A 19848-nucleotide genomic window follows, 5' to 3' on the forward strand; every position below is an offset into this window, starting at 1 on the left:
ATTTTGGTTGCTACTTGATAACAAGAACCTTTCTAGCAGAAAGCTGCTAAATCAGCCTAGCCAAGCCAGAGGTGAAACTGATGTTCCGAAGAGTTAGAGAGGGCCCAGTGATCTTTAAACATAGCTTTTGTCACATCTACTAAAACGGTGCTTGTTACCTTTATTATGGAAGTGCCTTAAGACATTTCATTTTCCCACTCGCACACCCATCCCCACTGTGCTTGACACTGTACAAACACAGGGAACTGCTCACATCTCTGGAGCTCTGGGAGTATTGGCACAGAAATTGCTCTTCAAACAGGTTTTTTTTTTTTTCAGTGTATAAAGAGGAAATATGCTCAGCCTAATATAAAAATATCTACGAAAGTCAACTCAGGAGTATGTCTGTCTTTCTCCCAGTAAAGATATAGCTTGTTTCAGGAGCAGGAGGCCAAACTACTTCTGACAACTGATGACAGAATAGATTGGTATTGCCCAAAGCTTCTCTCTTAACTCTGCTCTTACTTAGTACTTGGCTAGAGTAATAACTTATTGCATAAGATTATATAAAACAAGACTGTGCTGTGAAAAGTGCCCCAAATTATTTAATCAATATGTCTCATGGTGTCTGGATGATTACACATAAAATGCCAGGGGCAACAAAGCAATAAAAGCAACAAGACACTAGAAGTATTGTTCAGATAGCTGTGTAATAATCTTAGGCAATTTAATTTTCTGTGTTGAAAGTTAATTACTTACTTTAGGGAAACACCAATTTAATGTTTTCAGTCAACTAAGCATCTAAGATTCATTAAAAGGAAACCATATTACAAATACCTTCATGCCACATTGCTTTTATTTCCAGGGATAAAACTTCTCACCTCCCACCCCCAAACTAACTTCTGTTCTAAACAGATTTAATACCGTGCTTTTCTCCATAGCTTTTGGGAACAAAAGCTTGGAATGAACTTTTGTGGACCATGTAAGAACATGTTCAGATGTCATGGTGTCTGACATCAGCAGCACACAGCAGAGAAATGCAAAAAAATTAATGAAATGAAAATTTCAGCTGCATCAGAGATAAAATGGGGCAAACTGTATAGACAAGTCACATTGTAACAGTGATTAGAGGCTAAAATTCAAGCAGATTGTACCTTAAAAAAACCAAAAACAAACACCCCTCTCCCCCTAGGCCCCAAAGCAAAGCTAAGAGCTGCAGAATCAAGAAAGGAGCCAGAAATACATATTGGTATGTAAACATAAATATTGGAAACTTGAATAATGTTGCTGAAATGGCCTATTTAGGTGAGCCTCACTGAATTCAGTATACTTAGCCTGTAGAAGCATTGTCTGTTAATAGGCTTAAGGGAGGCATGGAGGAATTGGAAGGAAAAGAAATAACTAAAATAAACACACCTTAACTTGTTCATAATAACAACATCTCCCAAAAGCTTTCCTTACTTTTACAGTCACTTTTCAAACCACTGGTAGGTAACAAAAACATTCCTGCAAAGGGTGTGTGTTAACACAAAATCTGTCCTAGGTAAGAATAATCTAGTCAATCACAGAGGTGTAAAGAACACTTCGAGTTGGGAATGTAGTGTCAAAATAAGCAGCCAGCATCCTTTTGTTTGATACTTGCTCTTTCATAGCAGTTCTTGAGATCAAGAGTGGAAGAGGCATAATTACCAACACTGAAAACCTGGCACAGGATAAGACCTTCCAGATCTTACTAGATCACTAGTAAGAGCATCAGCCAGAAGTCTACTCTTCTCCACTCACCCACTGCCCTCAGAGGACAGTTCTGTCGTGTGTTGTGCATGTGCACAAGAATCTGATCGGCACTTTCACCGCAGAGCCTGAAATGTCTGAGGTACTGCCATCCCATTTAGACACTTGCCAGCATTTTAGAAGCTGACACTGAAATACTCTTTAATCCTGGAGGTAAAGTTTTGCTCATCAAAATTTGCAAAGCCTGCCTCACAACTTATTAGCTGCTTTTGAATCTTATCTCAAAGCGAAGCCCAAGGTGTGGTACACAAAGTGAGGAAGGGAATGCCTTTCTTGACTGAAGGTCTTAACCCTTCAGCATATGTAAGGCTTGTAACAGAGGGGGTAGATGCAGGCCCCTGACATGTGGAAGGCATTTAAGTGCTTGCACAAAAGATGGGAGGGGAGGAGAGGAGTCAAACATCAAATAGAAAACAGAACTCTGGAAAAGCTGCTGTCAGCTGCCAAAGCATGGGGCTACATTAATTGTTGACTGGGCATTGGTGTCCAGCCTCTGGAGAAGTCTGACTACTGGAAGCTCAACTAGACAATCATATCAGCTCATCAGGAAATGCTTGAGTGCCTTGCCCCTTATCTTCTTTTCTGGTATTTTAATCTTCATTAGTTTAGATGGCTACTCAGATACCCAAAATCTGTGTCCAGAGCTTGGGACAGAAAATTTCAGGGACAGCAAGCTGCATTCCTTGCAATAGGAACAGAGTAGAATGAAATATTTTTAACAAGCATCATCACTGTCTTCTGTCTACTGTCTTCTGTCCCATCCACATGCAATTTGCTTCTAAATTCAGCTGCAGCTCTTATCAGGCAGGTTTTCTGCTTATCAGACAGTTGTAACTAGCACTTCATGGCAACAGTTCATCCTCCTCTTTGGGGTTCAGATAGCCCTCTGTCATCTTCCAGCAAATGAATCCAAGTTCTGCATTTTTGCAGTGTATTCCTTACTCATCATTTTGCACAGGTTTGATGACTCCTTCTTCCTCTTAGGTCTGCATGCAGTAAAGCACTCCCAAACACATTTGTAACAGTGCTGCTCTTCTGTGCCCTGCCTGGGCAAAGTGACTGTGGAATAGATGGATATGCTAAAAGACATCAGTAACAACAGTTTGCATCTCTACACTTTCTACAGCAGAAAATCTAGTTATTATTGGTTAAGCTATAAGGTTGTGCTCAATTAGATTACAAGAAATGCAAAGTCTGAAAGAAATGCTGTCTTCTAACAATTGAAAATTGCATGGCTACCTTTTAATTATTATTCTTTTAATTAGCAGATAACAACCATGGAAAAAGTGGGAGGATTTAGATTCATGACCAAGTTCCCCTCTTTGCTAACAGGATAGCAGTAACAGTGTTATAATTTTTGTTTTGCACAACATATATCTCAGGTTCTAATAAAGATACCTTATTCCCTGAACTAGTGAAAGAAATAAACAGGCAAGTACTAACTGCAAGTAATTTTGTTCCATTCAATTCTCTTCCAAAAATGAATCACAAAGTTCATGAGCTTATCTTACTAACATGAGTCTTGTCAGCTCTCCTTTTAACTAACTCCAGCCCTGTAGCTTTGAAGCTTGCTGGGGTTGTGGGGCATGGAGCTGAGCGAATTTCCCAGGAAATCTTGTGCATGTGTGGGAGGGGGCAGCGTGCCATGATTGTGGTCTCACTGTAGCTTTTTGCAACCATTTCCAATGTCACAGTGACCTGCAGTTATTTGAAAAGGAAGTTTCCAGCTGCAAGTATCTTTAATTTGCAAGTCTTACCTACTCAGTGAAAGAAGCCTGCTGGGACTGGTATGCATCCCTATTAAAGTCATGTGAACGCTTTTTTATGTTTTTAATTACGCCATTTACATGACACCTCTGATCTCACGATGATTACATAGGAACTCTGGTTAGGTTTGCCTTTCACAGCTAGAGTGCTACTGAAACAATTTTTATATTTAAGCACTGGGATGTGCCCAGTGGAACCAAGGATGAGTCAGCAGTGAGCTGGGGTTATTTGAATAGCAGAACGAGCCCTGTCTGCCGCTAGGAAACCGTCAACAAAGGTCAGACCGAGTGCTTAGGATTTAGACACCACCACCCTGGTGACAGGAATTCTCTCCAGACCTTGGCGGTTTTTAGAACAAGCACGGTTCTGTTTGACATTTGGACGTTGCTGTGTTAAATACCGGCTACTTGGTATCTAAGTGCAGAATGCTCAACACCATTGTTGCTGCCCACGGTGAGCCGTGCCTGCCACACTGACAGATGCTGCTGTCTCCCCAGACAGGGGAGTTTGGTGCTAAAATTAGTAACTACTAAAACAAGGGTATTGAGTAAGGATCCGCTGAATCTCATCTGCATGAAATATTGAAGAGCGGGTAAGGAGTCACCACTGTCCTTCCTACAGGAGCTGGGGCTGTAATTCACATGTAGGGACAGCACAGCTGACAAATTGACTGCCCCAGTACGGGGAGAGCTGAGTTGCTCAAGGACAATCAGGTGCTGAGCCACAGCAGCTCACAAAGCAGGGCATTCAAACAGAGTAAAGACAGTAAGAACCTTTACAGTTATTACCTACACCGGCAGGAGTTTGTGGGGGGGTGTTAAGCCAGATACAGGATGTGTGAGACAGTTCCCTGGCGAGGCACTACTTCTCACAAACAGTCCTGGAGAGGAAACGGTTTAACTCACTTAGGGTTCAGCTCTGTTGCCTGTGCAACCACAGGAAACAAGCATCCCAGCCCCACTTGTGAGTCATGGCTTTTGGGAACTTCACCTTGAAGAGCAGGAAAGAGTCCTCTCAAGGTAGAATGGATCTCTTTTATTCCTTCTCCTGGGATCACCGCCTAAGCTCCTTTATTTGCCAAAAAGAAAAAAAAAAAGAAAAAAATAAAAAAGAAGGCACAATAAGAAACACAGCTGCTTGTGATGGTTCCACCCTCCCTTATTCAATTGTTCAGTGGTTTAACATTCAGCCTGAATGTTGCAGACCTACTTTTAATTCTCTCTTCTAGCTGAGAGGATTCAAGGCCACATTGTTCCCGCCCTCCACTCAAGTGACCTATCTACAAAACAGCTGAATTAATAACAAAAATAAAAGGAGAAAGACATCCCACGACAAACGCCTTCATGCTCTGCTGACCCACTTCAGTGAGAACACTTGAAAATTCTGTGGCTCTTACTGAGAATGATTTTGCCAGGACTAAGAATTGCAATTAGTCTATAAAACCAGCATTACTTGTTCCAGACACACACAGACTTTAAGGCACCCTCTGCATCAGAGGTGAGCAGGGGTTTAAAGTTTCTTTGCAACAGAAATCCCAGGCCTCTGAGTTACACACCAAAAAATCCATTTTTATCATTCTCTTTGACATGTTTTTATGGGAACATTAAATGCCATTAAAATCGAGAGAGTAAAACCCGGATTCTGCCGAAGGCAAGGCTTAGAACAGTAGTATTAGTGAACTACAATTCGTCATCACAAGGCCAAATGGCATATAGGTGTTGCTATACAGCAACACAGCCCTGGCCTGTAAGCAAGCACTGGGGTTTAACAATTGGCATTTATTGCTGTAGGTAAATACCAGCTGCCTCACTCTGAGTCCCAGCAGTTTAGTTTATATGACAGGTTTTAGTCTTTCGTATGTAAACAAAGTTATGCAAACATATACATTTGAATTTGGGGTCTTTTTTTTCAAAGCTAGTCTTAACAAAAGAAGAAGAGTACTCACTGAGATACTGAGAAGTGAAATGCAGGAGGCAGTTCTCTGGTTTGAGTTACAAGGAAGGCCACAAGTCCTTTTGAAACCCAATCTTTGCCAAACATACACCACATGTGTGTTTGTGCATGCAGGCCTGTAACAACGGCTTGCAGAGGCCTCGTTTTGCTCTCTTCTTTAATGAACCAATTTGATTAAAGGGCCAAAATGTCAACACGTGCAAGAGCTGCAATGTGAAAAATCCAGGCAGCATTTGCTGTGGCAGGAACAGGACACCTATGGGAACAGAGCATGTTTCTCCCTTAAGCACGATGCACCAAACGAGCTTTTCGGGACTTAAAAAAAAAAAGCCCCAAAACAACAAACAAACCAAAAAACCCCAACCAACACCAGCAAGCATTCGGGCTGGTAGCCGCTCGCCCGTCCCTGCGGTGTTCGTGCCGGGAGCTGTGCTGCCACCTCCCGCCTGCTCCGGGAATGGCCCCGGCCGGCGCCGCAGGACTCGCCTCCTTCACAGCATCAAAATTGGACCAACTTCACTGACAGTTCACACAAGTTCTCGGTCGAGTTTTTAATCTCTGCCTCTGAGGGGACAAAAAATAAAAACAACAAACAAAAAATACCAAGCAGGGACTGAGGGAAAAAAACATTTGTGAAGTGTTAGGATTTCTGCTGATTCTGTTCACTTATTCTCCCTCTGCTTTTCCATGCGCTTCATACAGACCCACAGTGAGAGAGATCAGGTCACCCCTGTGTGCACAGCTCCTATGCCTCAGCAAAGCCCCGTGGGACTGGGGTAGAGCAGGAGCTTCAGAGCTCCCAGCACCATGTTCTCTGGTGACATTTCTTAAAAGTTCAGTTTGCAACAGCAGCCTATGCAGCAAAATGCTCTGAGCCAAATGACTTTTCTTAATTTTGTAATGTAAACTCTGAAAGCATTAACAATGTAACTCCAACAAGTGTCACGAGGAGCTCTGATCATCCTTTCTCTCAAGATAAAAACAGCAGGACGACAAGCATTCAGATTATGGCAAAGTTGCTTCAGAACTGTAGCAAATCTGCCGCGCCTTCCATACCACAAAAACTATAGTGGATACAACTATGAGAAATGGAACAAAAAGGAATGCCTCAAGTCTCACACATCCAAAACACCACTCACAGCAGGAGGTCTTAAAAAATATACTATATATTGTTTCATTAAAAAAAAAAAGAATAACGTTTTCAGACAGAAAACAAAAAGGACAGAGACAGCACACATTCCTTCTTCATCCAGCCTTGTTCTTACTGTGCCTTGAAAAAACCAGAAAGATGAAAGAAATAAATAAATGGTTGCAATGAAATGCTATTGATTCAATATGGGCAGCACCACAGATCTGGTAAGAAGCATCACTCCAGCAACTCTACCCATATATGACACCTTGTTTTTTAAAAAAACCACAAGAACCTATAAGTTTTTTTAAAGTGGTATTAATATAGTACTCAGTGTCGAGAAATGGAGGCACTGAAGTGGTAAAATACATGCTCAACTACATCCATAAGATTTAAAATGTTTAATGTGCAAGTCTCGGACAGAAATGATTAATTTACAACACACTAAAATTTGAAGGATGGGAATGTCTTCTTCATGTGTATGCTCACAGTAGCAGATGAAATACTCAGCTGCTGAAGTACAAACATCAGTATGCTTAAGTGACTTATGCATCATTTTTAAGGCAAAAATAGGTAACAACATGACTGCAAACAGTTGCAAAAATATTTACAGATATCATTAGAGAAACATAATACTTCTAGCATGAAAATTTTAATTATGCACTTAGTAGACAGTGATTTATTTGAAAAATTATCATTAAAAATGTAAAATTAATCTAGCTAGGATGAGAAGCACTGACATTTTTACCTGGGCCTCCACACTCTCTGATCTTTGCCACTCAACCACTATCACTGTAAGCTGTCCTCTCTCTCCCTGCCACTTTCCAGTCTTATTACAAAGGTGCAGTTGTGCCTGAGCAGCCTTAGGATCCACAGAGGAAGAAGCTGCAGTGCTAAAAATGTATGCAAAAGGTCCCAACAAGAAAAAAAGAAAAAAACAGATCCTGAGAAATAAAATTAGTGAGAAGGAAAAAAAAGAAATTTAAAGGTGCTATCTGCAGGTATCCAAGGGTTTGCTCAGTCGTCCTTGTCTTTTGCTCCATGTTTCAGGATGCGCGTGAATTCGATGTAGTTGAAATTGCCCTTTTTGTCGATGGGGGCCTCTCTGTACAGCTCATCCACCTCTTCATCCGTGAACCTGTCTCCCATCGTGGTCAGCAGCTCCCGCAGGTAGTCCTCTTGGATGAACCCTGGAATGAGACATGCAGAGAGAAATGCAAAAGGGAGGCTCAGCCTCTTAGCTGGGTCTCCAAAAGCAGCAGTTCAGAGATGCCAACACACAGGCAATTAACCATCAATACATTACACTTGTGTTTGCACAGAGCCCAAAAAATTTCCTTTATTGAATTCTAAAGAAATTCCTTGAGTGCAAAGGGAAGGGAAGTTTAATGCATTTCATACAGATTTTTGAAGACAGGGCCTGACCTGCTGTGGTGTAATAACACTTATTTCCATCTACTGATCTTCAACGGCTCAAAGTGGAAAAACAAGTTCCTGTCACTGCTAGTCTTCATTATACAAGCAGTTCTCTTACATGAACTATGTTTTTCTTGCCTTAATTAGATATATTTGCACATCCTCTATAAACTAGTTTCCCCTGGGGACTAAATAACCACTCCGGCTCTTCAGTGCTGCACAACACTGTTGCTGAAGGCAGTTTATGTGGATACAGTGAACTCCTGGCAAGTGTCCAGGGAAGGAGTTTATAATAGAAGAGACTTTCAGACAGGACTGAGCAAGTTAGCTCAGGAGGTAGGAAGAATGTTTATGGTGGAGGGCTAGAGAACCCAGTAAAAAATAAGAGTAGGACGTATTGCTTATTTTATGCTAAAAGTTCAGAAGGTTTTTGAGGAAGTTAACAAAGATATAAAAAGGAGCAGTTTCTATGTATCTTCTGCTAATTCTATTTCAAGACATGGGCAGAACCAGTTGCCAAATAATTACAGGAAAATTTAAAGATTAAAAAAGAAACATGCATAATGAAAGGTAGACAGTAGAATGCAGAAACTACTAAATGCTGAAATATGACTAGCCATACCTTTAGCAGCACAATAGTTGCTTCATTTGAGAAAGAAATTGGTTATTGAACTTTAGTTGGAGAAATGTCAGTAACAGAACAGATGAGGCAGAAGTAGGTTCCAAAAAGAAGAGTAAGAAAGTAAGCTCTGTGGAACAGCTGGAAATCATATGCAGACACCCACGTCAACTGATGTAGATTCAATTAGAATGTGATAAAAATGTGCTGCTTTGGAAAGAGAGTTGCATAAGTTAAGCAAACAGAGTTCGTTAGAGAGACAAAACCAAACAAGGAATCAGGGGACCAAAAAGCAGTCAATGAGCATGACAAATTAGCATGGGATGGTGTATGCTGGAGGAAGGGGGAAAAAATGTGTTTCAACATATGCTAATGAAAACAGCACCATGTCCCAGTGTAGACCAGCCCTTGGCTACTGACTGCAAATGAAGAAGGCTAGCAGCAATCTTCTACCTCGGAAATACAGAGATGATCAGCTAGCCAGGCCCATCCTAATGGGTCAAACCTTGGAATTCTCTCTTGAAGATGGGCATAAAGAAGAGGGAAAAGGCAGCCAGACAGATTAGACTCTCTTTCTGCTGTCCTACAGAGACCAAGCAGTGATGAGAGATGACATAAGGATTAGTATTCAAAGAATGTAAGCCTTTGGTGCTGCAAGTTTAGCCTCAAGGACTTAATTGCTCCTGTCTGAATAGGTAGCTGTTTAAACACTGAACTGGGCTGCCAGACCAGGAATACTCACAAGTTTTATCAGCAAAAAATTGTAAAGCAAACAGGGCTCCTCTCCCCCCCAGACAGCTTCAGCGTAGATGGGGAGTAACAGGTAAATGAAGCAAAACTTAAAGATTCAGACTGTTGCAGGCAGCACAAAGCAGATGACAATGCAGGATCAAAGACCAGATAAAAAATATTCCAAATGCAGACAGATTCAACTTTTATACCAATTCCACAGCACCACACATGATAGTAATGCTGAAGCAACATATCCAACTAGGCTGGCAATATAGGAAATGTAAATAAAATCTAACAAGTACGACTACCTTATCCTCATCTATAGGATCTGATTTGTTTTACCCCTTTTCAAAAGACCTACACTAATGTAGAGCTAGAAAATCAGGCCCATACAAACTTACATGTGAAGACCATGAAGTGAAAAAAGAGTTTGATATAGCTGGAAATGCTTTTGTAGATTTTTAAAAGGAACAAACTGATCAGAAGCCAAATAAGAAGACAATATTAATACACTAATACAACATGGGTTCTAAAAATATGTCACATGCTATTTTGAAGACTTCATTTTGACCACTATAAATCAAAATTCAATAAAGCAGCATAACTATCTCACATGTATCCTGGTTAAAATTTGAGGGTGGCATAAGACACAAAACAGACAGTGGAACAAACTAGTATCCTCAAGCCACTGTAGGACTAGACCAAAACATTTACCATGCAGATCTGAGAGATATTAAAATCAATCTTATCAGCATATGGCTGCCCAAACCACTAAGTTATTGTTTACACAGACACCAAAGTTTCTATTCCAAAGAACTGGAAGCACAACCATTTTCTTTACAATGTAATTCACAGGCTCTTGTTTCAGTGCACACGAAAAAAACCTAAAACCTGTAGCACAGTGAATTAGACTACATGTGGAGAGAAAATAATTAACCTACTACCAAAACTTCCTTCTCCAGGAGATGGTAAAGAGATTTCCCTTGAGAGAGAGGAAGTCGATTAACATTTGAAAAGGCCTAACCAACAGAAAGCCTGTTTACCTACACCTAAGCAGGAAGGGGATGCTCTTTGAAAAGGCAAAAGGTGCTAAAAAAACACAGACTGAAAATAGCTGTTGAAACGGAAGGATATCCTTTGAAAGGTGCTGAGCATATATAGACTGGTTAAAATATTGTGGTGGAGAGTTGTGAGGAAAGGTGTAGACACAGCGTTATGGATTTGTCCCCAGTCACTACACACTTCTCAGGAATCATAGCCTAGGAGAATAAATACATAAAACATAAACTCTAATCTCAAGATTACAGACACAACCTTGGAAGTCTGATACAGTAAAACTGAGCTCTGTGTTTCACTCTTTCCCTTCACCTTGCTTTACAAATCAGTCCAATCTGTCATTTCTGCTTTCTACACTCCACCCAGTTTTTATCTTTAGACTGCTAAGACTGCAGCCCTTCCTGCAATCTGAAAGCAAACTGAGCTGCAGGTGAGGCCACAACATTTGTCCTCAGAGCCATAAACAACCCTCAGCCAGGCGAGGGTTTGTAAGACTTTACAAAGTCTGGACAGTGTGTTGTGAAATATTAAACATCTGAAGAATTTAGCCACCTCTCAGACCCACTGCAGAGGGGGGACAAACTCATTTGTATGACAGATTTCCCATCATTACCTTCCAATGCCATAAAAAATCACACATTACTGATTTGAATTCCTCATCTTAGAGCAAACACATCTTGTTTCACACTTTGAGGAATATACACACGGCCCAGTTAAAGCACTCCTCTTCAAAGCCTCACTGATGAACAGCGCTACTAGTGTCCTGCTAGTCCTCAGTACTGACACAGAACTACCAGACAGATTTTACTCTCACACAGAAATTCAGCAGAATATCTAGGATCACCTAGGATTTATCATCTCATATTTAATTCATAAAGGAGCAAAAATCAGCGTACAGCTTGGAAACTCAAATAACGAACACAAAAACCCTGCCAAGCAGCCAAGAGTTGCATCCACGTACCTGTTGCTTCTTCATCAAAGCAAGCAAAAGCATTCCTGATGACATCCTCTGGGTCGGTGCCATTTAACTTCTCACCAAACATGGTGAGGAACATGGTGAAGTTGATGGGGCCCGGAGCCTCATTCATCATGGCATCCAGGTATTCATCCGTTGGATTTTTTCCTATGGATAAAGGGATTCACACTTGCTTTAGCTTTCAAACTGAAGAAGTAATGCCAGAAGTGGTAATACAAACTGAGACACCTCTCATATTCTAAACTCAGTATTTTGATTTTGGCAGCACCAATTTGCCTGGCAAGCACGAACAGCAAAGGGACATTACCAAGGGAGGCGAGCATGTCGTGCAAGTCCTCTTTGTCAATGAAGCCATCCCTGTTCTGGTCGATCATGTTGAAGGCCTCCTTGAATTCCTGGATCTGCGACTGATCAAACATCGCAAATACATTGGAAGTGGCGCGCTGAGGGCGCTTCTTGGTGGTCTTCGTCTTTGCCTTTTTGCTAGACATGTTGATTATTGGACACTAGAGAGAGAGGAAATACAGTAAATGCAGTACGATCAGAGTTAGGATTTAAAAAAGGAAAAAGTACTACGGTTTAATGTTACAGCGCGCCTCTAACGCGCTCTCATTTCCTCTCATCAGAACGTATTTCCCCGGTATTTTCAAGAAGGGGAAAAGAGAAGAAGGAAATATGGATAAAGGAAAGGCAGACTAATAAACCAGAAACGGAGTCATTATTAGAAGACGTAAAGTAATTTCAGTTTCAGTCCTGAGAGGACCCTCACCGCAGCGGCGGCAGCGGGGACCCGGCTCGGACCCGGTAGGGGCGGACGCGGAAGGCCGGAAGCGGCCCCGGCGGATGTTCCAGCGCTTCCTGGAGAAACCATCGCCCCGCCGGGTCGGGGGGGACGGGAGCCGGGAGAGGCGGCGGGAGGGCAGCGAGACGGCAGCCAGGGCTTTCCCTTAGGGATCGCAATCCGCTCTGACTTTTCTGAGGGGAAGCCAGCTCGGCACGGCCCCGCACGGCCCCACGGCCGCTTCCCCGCGCCCCCCGCCTCGGCCGCATTGGAGCAGCCCGGGGGAAGCGGCCACGGTGTCGGGCGCCGCCTGCAGGGCAGGGATGGATGGGGCAGTGGGGACGGAGCTGGGGAGGGTTCCTGCGGGCAGCCGGAGCTTCCCGTGGGGTTCTGCTTTTGTGTGCATAAAACCTCCGCACGGCGAAGCTGGAGCGTCGCTCCGTGCTCCTGGGGGCCGGTGCCCCCAGGTTCACACGGCGGTGTCACTTCGGGGAGCTGAACGAAGCCTCCTAATCCTGCGGGACGTCCTGCCCGGATTAGCAGGTGTGAGGTGTTACCCTTACCTTCAGTCTTCCTCGATTTCGCTTGAGGGATCAGAAGAATTCCAGATTGCATCTGGAAGTCTTCTAAGTGAGTGCTCCTGCTTAATGCCTCTCACAGCTATAGGTTGTAAGGCCACTTGGACGATTTATTTTTGCATGTATTTTCTTAATGAGAAAGGATGAGACTTATTTTTCCATTCGTAATTTGATATAGGATCTCAAATAAATTGAGGTACAAGCTGTTTTTAGTGTATGGGGGATGGTGTCTGAAGTAGCTTCAGAAGCAGTTCGGTTTTAGCCGACTTGCACATTTTTTAAATTTTCCAAAGGGAATGCTTATTGCCATGTTTCTTGTTGAAGTCCCACACAAAGAGCTTGGGTTCCAAGGAGATTGTTGTTCAGTGCACAAAGAGGTTCTGAAGTGGTCACATGGGAAAGCTGCACTGCCAGATCATCACTCTTTGAATCCCCCTCCTGCCTGCTGTCGGCTCTGTTGGTGTCTTGGAAAACAAGAGCTCTTAAGGAGGAAAAGTATTGCCAGGCCTTGGAGTGAGTTTCCCAAGGAGCGTGGTGGAGTCCCCATGTCTGGAAGTGTTCCAGAAGTGTCTGGATGTGGCTCTTGGGGAGTATGGTGGTGCTGGGTTGATGGTTGGACTAGATGATCTTAAAGGTCTCTTCCAACCTTGATCATTCTGTAAAACGAAAAAACAGACAAACAGACTTTTGCTGAAGTAATTATATTTCTAAATGTAAATGAACTAAATTTAGCCACTGGACCTATTGAAGTTAACATGTAATCTAATGTGTAATCTAGAAGTTGCAGTCTCAAATTTGCAGGGAGATGTTTTAATTGCCAGGAGGCCCAACTTTATTTCCCTGCTCTCCTCTCAAATCAGAAGTTATTTCATGAGGGCTGAGAATTTGGCCTAATTAGCTCATGATACTTCACCAATTAATTTTAATATCACCCTTCTAAAGTTTGACACAAAGTGCAATATAAGACTAAACTTTGCTAAATTGAAAGCCTATTAATGGAAAAAGTTTTGAGTAAAGAATTCTCTACTTACTAGACACGGCACATAGTTTCAAGATAATTGCATGCAAAGTATGAGTGGGCAGAAAAGCAGTAGGAATATCAAGATGTTAAAGAGAGTTAATAAAATACTCCATGATGATGTTGAACAACTGAACTGTGTGTTGAAATTTAATTATGAAAAGCTATCTGATCTCTAATTTAAACTTCTTTCATCAGTTACTCTAAATTGAACCACTACTGCAAGCATGCCACTCTTTTATTGTTTTTCATGCTATTAAAAGGGTGTTACAGGATACCTGTCACCGTGTATGGTGTTCTCAGTGTTTAACTTCTGCAGATGTGGGGATAGGTGCACTAATATTACTGGCCCAGCATGAGATCAGTTCTTAATGACAAAATTGCATGTCAGTTTGTGTCTCTCTCTGGAAGCTTTTGTCTCCAATTTGTTGCATCACGGTGGAATGAGAAGCAGTTCCTACAGGCAGACCATTTTCTGTTCTGTGTAAATCTAAGTAACACTTTTAGAAATGGTTCAATTTTACTTGATTACAGCACTCATCCTAGCAATACATTTAAAGAGAAAATAAAGATTTGTTTTGCCTTTTATAATATTCAGAGAATATTTTTTAACTTACTGACATAAATATTGAAAAGGGAAAAAAGTAAGGGCTTTTTTGTGAGTGTGGTGTTTCCTCAGACCTGTGCATCAAACATTCAGAACAGAAATTATCCTTTCTGAAAAGATGGTTTTGAAGAAATGCTGAGCTCTTAAGTCTTTAATTTTTCTTCTTTCTATTTCCTTCATTATTCCCTTCTTCTTTCTCATTTGTGTCAGTCTTGTTTAAGGAAAAACCTTTTTAAGCAAAATGGATTAATTGTTCCTATCCTTTCTGTCTAAAATACTCAATGATACAGTGCCATTGAAATGCTTGTTTTCTTTGAATTGAAGGTCAAAAAAATCTTCAAAATTATCTGTGTCATACTTAATTTTTAAGGTGGCTACAGATAGTGAGCAATTTACAGTAAACCTTTTTCCTCCTTTCATTTAATTCTTTCCATCAACAGTTGAACTCAATCTTAGAGGTATTTTTCAGCTTTTAACAATTCCATGATTCTATTTTCCCAACTTTGCTGAGTTACAATGCAAATATTTGTGATTAATTTGGTTGCTTAATGAAGCAGAATTGGTCTGTGTTATATGATGTTTCTTTATTAATTTAATGAATGTTACAGGAGTGTACACTGGCTCACTGTACAAGTCTGCCTAGACCAGTGCAAAGAGATGCGGATTCTGGATGTGGAAGGAAGGCAGGGAGCAAAGTCTTGGCAAATAAATCTTGAAACTGAGGACAGGGAAGCCCAGCAATTGCTTTTTCCATTTCTAGGTTGGAGCACCACCAGGATGGATCTACAGAAATAATACATGCTATGAGGTCTTCCCTGAAGATCACTGGAGAGTTTTATTGTTTTGGATTTTATTTATAATAATTCTTAAAAAAATATATATATATCTTCTTCTCTATATTTGCTGTTTTTTTTGGAGGAGAGAGAGCATACAGGGTGTTTTTAGGGAAGGGCAGCAGCAGTGGCCATATGCAGGTACTTAGGGAAGAATAAGAATCAAATGAGAATCATAAGCCTATGATATCTTCCCAGAATGCTCTCCCAATATCTTCTTTTTAGTTCACAGAGACATAAGCTACCCTGAGCCAGATGTGATACTTAGTAACCCACAGTGAGCTTCTTTCATGAACTTGCCTAATATGCGATCGTTAACTTGATGTCAATTTAGCATCCACAGTATGCTTTGCTGGTGTATTTGGAGCCCTTTGCGGGGTTGCTATTTGTTACATGAAAAACTGCACCTTACTAACCTTGACCATACCTATTCCAATGTTTATTCTATGCTCTAGACTTTGTTTTGGAAGAAATACTAAGGCTGAATTGTGTGTCCACTTCTTTTGTGTTAGTTTTGCTTCTAGAAAGTTCTTGTGTGTCCTTATATCAGCTGTAGCAGAGAGTCCCAGTTTAGTTTTTCTTGTACAGAAGCCATTCCATACCCTTGGTCAGCATAGAAGTAAGACTGAGGATGTGCGTAAGAAACAAAAGGGTCTGAAAAGAGAGACTAGATAAAAAAGCAGATACCTGATTTCCACATTAAGAATTAAAATTGTATGAAAGTTGAGTGGAAGGTTTTGCAGTTAGGAGATTTTTTTCAGAGCATATTATCACTGTTCAACAAATGTTAATTACGGAGATTAAGTATTGACAGCAGAGTCAACGTTAAACATATCCATCTAAATTCTAGGTCTAAACTATCATTTTATGAAAGCATTTTGTCTGTCAGTTGCTTCACCTGGTATTTTGGCTCATCCCTCTGCCTTTCCATCCCTTTGTCCCCGATTCCATCTGTTGCCTCTGTCTAGCAACAAGTGCAGTGCAATATCAGTCAGAGTGACAGTCACTCCCTTTGAGATGTTGAGCGCATCGCAAGGTTTTCTGGAATTATTCCAAAAATAACTCCAGTGCTTGATCCAAGGGGAAAACATTTGAGGAGTCACGAGTTAAAGAAGGGATTCTGAACATGTGTCTTCACTTGAGTGTCTTGGAGGGCCTCAGACTGCAGGTTTTTCCCCGTTTTAATTCAATGACCTCATGAATAAATACGGTTACTGCTTTCTCAGGTGGTTCCTGCTGCACCTTGGATGCTGAAGCATGACAAATTAAGGCTCTCAGAGTATGTAGTGGAGCCTATAGAAGAAATACATATTCTTTCTCCATAAAAATAGCACAGTTTTGACTTTCTAATAACTTCCAGTATACATGGATGAGGAAGGCAAGAATATGAGTTCTGTAGAGCATTGTATGACAATGATATAGCAGGTTGAAGGATAAAGCAGAGATATTTAATGAAATGTAAATAAAGTACAGTCAGTCTATGAAATGTTGCAAACAGGACAAAACAAACTTCAATATATTTATTTAAAACTGCATCTCAGCGACTATATGAATGGACACTGACGTGTTTGACAGAGTATTGAAGGATTTTACTCAGCAGATATGGTACTCCTTGCATTCCCAGATCCAAAGTTCTTTATACCTAAAGAACACAAATTAAAAACCCCAACTTAACATTGAAAAATGCATCTTTGGCTGTTGGGCTGTTGATTTCTGCTGGGTTTTTGTTCCCTGTTCTCTATCATCAAAGTCAGTGTTGTGACTCTTGTGCTGTATGGCCATCCCTTGTTTTTTATCCTAGCTGGTAAGTTGGAACAATTCTAGCCAAGTCTTTGTCTTTCTAACAAATGTAATTAGTTCTGATAAACCTAAGGATGTACATATGTGCTCTCTCTGTATATTAGAGTTTGTATCTGTCCGACAGTGTGTATGTACAAATATGGAAGAAAATGAAGTGTGCTCAAGGCTTGGCCATAAGTCTAAAATAATGTTTTAAAACATACCCATAAAACAAGAAGCAGCATATTTAGTCACGTGTTTCACATGAGAAGTAAGCTGTTATCAGTTTTCTTATCAGCTGATGCCTGTGCAAGTTTGGTTGGCTGGTGGAGCAATTTCAAAATCAACATGCTTCTTATGGGGTGGGAATATCTTGCCACTACCTTTTGTGTTAGAGATGGTTAACTCACAATTAAGGAAGAACTCAAAAGAGGGGAAAAACCCCAGAGCCTGTTAGATACAAGGCTAAGTCAAGATTCAAGTAAATCATGTCTGATGCCAGCTCTATTTTAGCACATATTAAGACAGGTCTTACAGGCCTCAATTTACACTCACTCACTTGGATATGCTTGGCACAGGCTGGAAGTTATTGTGAAATGCTGTCTTTTAATTCCTGAGGTCTGTTCATAATTAAAAAAACAAGCCAAAGCCTAGTTCAGTATTTAGTGAGGTTGTACTCAGTGATACCCTAAAATAGTCAAAATTAGGATTAAGGAGTAAATAAACCTTGCAAAACGAAGCAGTTTACAAGAACAGTAAAATGACTAATAGAGATGCCTAAAGGAGCAGATGCTGGCAGCAGCAAAGTCAGTCTTGACCTGCCTAATCCTATAGTGTTTGTAACTGACTTTCAAGCTTTATTAAAGCTGAAAAATTGAGGCTGCTCTACTGAGGAACTGAATCACAGCTGCATGGCAGAGGAGTCTGCATGCAGCAGGCAGCTGGGATTTCCAGGAGGTCAGTTTGATTTCCTGCTCTCCTCTTAAGTGCCTGCTGCTGAGAAACATGTAAACATCCTCCCTCAGATTTATTACATCGATACAAACTGCCTGACCCCTTAAGTCCTGTGATGCAGGGCCTATTATGTATGGTCTCTAGGGAATATCACACTTCTGGTCTGAAAACATTCCTTGGCAGTGTTTTTACTTGTGGGCTGCACAGAAAAGTAGGAAAAGCAGCCATGTGTCACTACCTTTTTCTTTTTTTCCCCTTTTTTTCTATTTTTTTTTTTTTTTTTTTTTAAGATGGGAAATTTTCTATCTAGTATATCAAAAGTTTGGGAAAACAGTGATCTCTGTGGAGCTGGTGCTCAGAGCACAAAAAAAACCCCAAAAAAACTGTTCAGAGGGTTCTCCCCCCCCCCAGTATTACTTTTCAGTATTTCATGATAACTTAATTTTAAGCTGTGTTTTAAGAGGCATTTATTGAGTTCTTTTTGCCTTTTGTATTTTTCCTAGTTTCTGCAATACTGTTTCCAAGTTACTCTAATCCTAAATAATTTTTCCAAAGATGAAAGTTATCTAAAAATGACACTAGAGTTTTGACAAACTAAGTAAGAAACCAAAACAGGAGCATGTAAGCAGTACCAAGGGAGGATTAACTGTTGGTATCTAAAATATTCCTGACTCTACTTTGTTACTCACCCATTATTTGGATTTGTATTGTCAGAATATCTTTGCATTTGTTGTTTGAAATTCCCCACGAACATCCCAAACAATAAGTTAGTAGCACTTCAGACTAGAAAAGGCCACGAGAAATATGTGATGACAAGATTTCAGATATTTTCCAGCTTTTGGATTGAATGCAGGTGTCAGGACACAAAGGCATGCTGTCACTGATGCCCTGTGCCAGGATGGTGCCGCTGTGCCGCATTCGTTTCTCCAGATATGACAGGGATCCTAGAAACAAGCGATCCAAAGATAGTCTTTAGGTCAGTGGTGAAACAGATCCTTGCTCTGGAGTATAGGGACACCACCTCTGTGACATCGCCTACTTGCTGAGCTAGGGTAACAAGCTGTTGTGAAACGCTTCGGTCATCTGATCACTGTGCCACAAGGATGGGTTTATTTGCTTAAATAAAGAGCAGAAACAAGTGTAAAATGCTGCGCATTACCTTTATCTCCAGCAGCAGAGTGGGGAAGAAAAGGTAGCAGGTAAACATCCCCTAGCAGCACTCAACACAAACATGGTCCTATTTGGAGGGTTTTTGTGCAGCCTCAGTAGCTCTTTGGCTTAATTTTGACCTTTGTGTTTGTAGCCTTAGAACAAGGTAAGTGGGTCATGTAAAATAAATCACTGCTTTTCAGTAGTGCTTCACAGGGCATTATAGATCACTGTAGATGTAAGACTATTAAATGTGTGCATAAGCCTATGAAAATAGTTTTTCATCATAAGCTTAATCTGGTGTGGAGTTTGGAGACTGTTACATATGAACCCTGAGGGAGAAAAGATTAGGTTCCAAGATTTTGGCTGCAAAATGCTAAGGCTAAGTCATCAGAATTTTAAGCTGTTTCAGTGACCAAAGTTATTTTTATTTTTGGAAGTGAATTATTGATGACACATCCCCACAGCCCTCGGCATGCAACCTCAGCTGTCACATTCCTCCCTGCCTAGCTACAAAACGCATCTGATGCTCTTATATGGTCTCTTGGCTGGGGCTGTTGGCCTTGTACCCTCTTAGCGGTAGGGGATTTGTACCCACTTGCAGGTTAACTGGTCTTCTACAATTTAAAAAAAAAGGGAAACTGGAACTTGGAAGGTTGTCATTATACCCACACATCCTTGGATATTTTTCCTGAGTAACAAACCTTCCTGAGTAGGTATCTTTACGTCTG

The 19848-nt window shown here is 41.0% G+C and overlaps 1 protein-coding gene across 1 annotated transcript; it reads right to left on the reverse strand.

Moving 5' to 3' along the window:
* Nucleotides 1–7005: 7005 nt before the first annotated feature.
* LOC117005324 (myosin regulatory light chain 2, smooth muscle minor isoform-like) lies at nucleotides 7006–12295 on the reverse strand. Its single transcript, XM_033076869.1, has 4 exons — nucleotides 12188–12295; nucleotides 11726–11924; nucleotides 11404–11565; nucleotides 7006–7809 (listed from the first exon to the last, which is right to left on the reverse strand). Exons 1-4 carry the CDS (start codon nucleotides 12287–12289, stop codon nucleotides 7637–7639), a joined length of 636 nt encoding a protein of 211 aa, XP_032932760.1. The 5' UTR covers nucleotides 12290–12295; the 3' UTR covers nucleotides 7006–7636.
* Between the last annotated feature and the right edge of the window lie 7553 nt (nucleotides 12296–19848).

The sequence above is a fragment of the Catharus ustulatus genome, chromosome 1 (genome assembly GCF_009819885.2).
Source record: "Catharus ustulatus isolate bCatUst1 chromosome 1, bCatUst1.pri.v2, whole genome shotgun sequence".
Taxonomy (NCBI): Eukaryota; Metazoa; Chordata; class Aves; order Passeriformes; family Turdidae; genus Catharus; species Catharus ustulatus.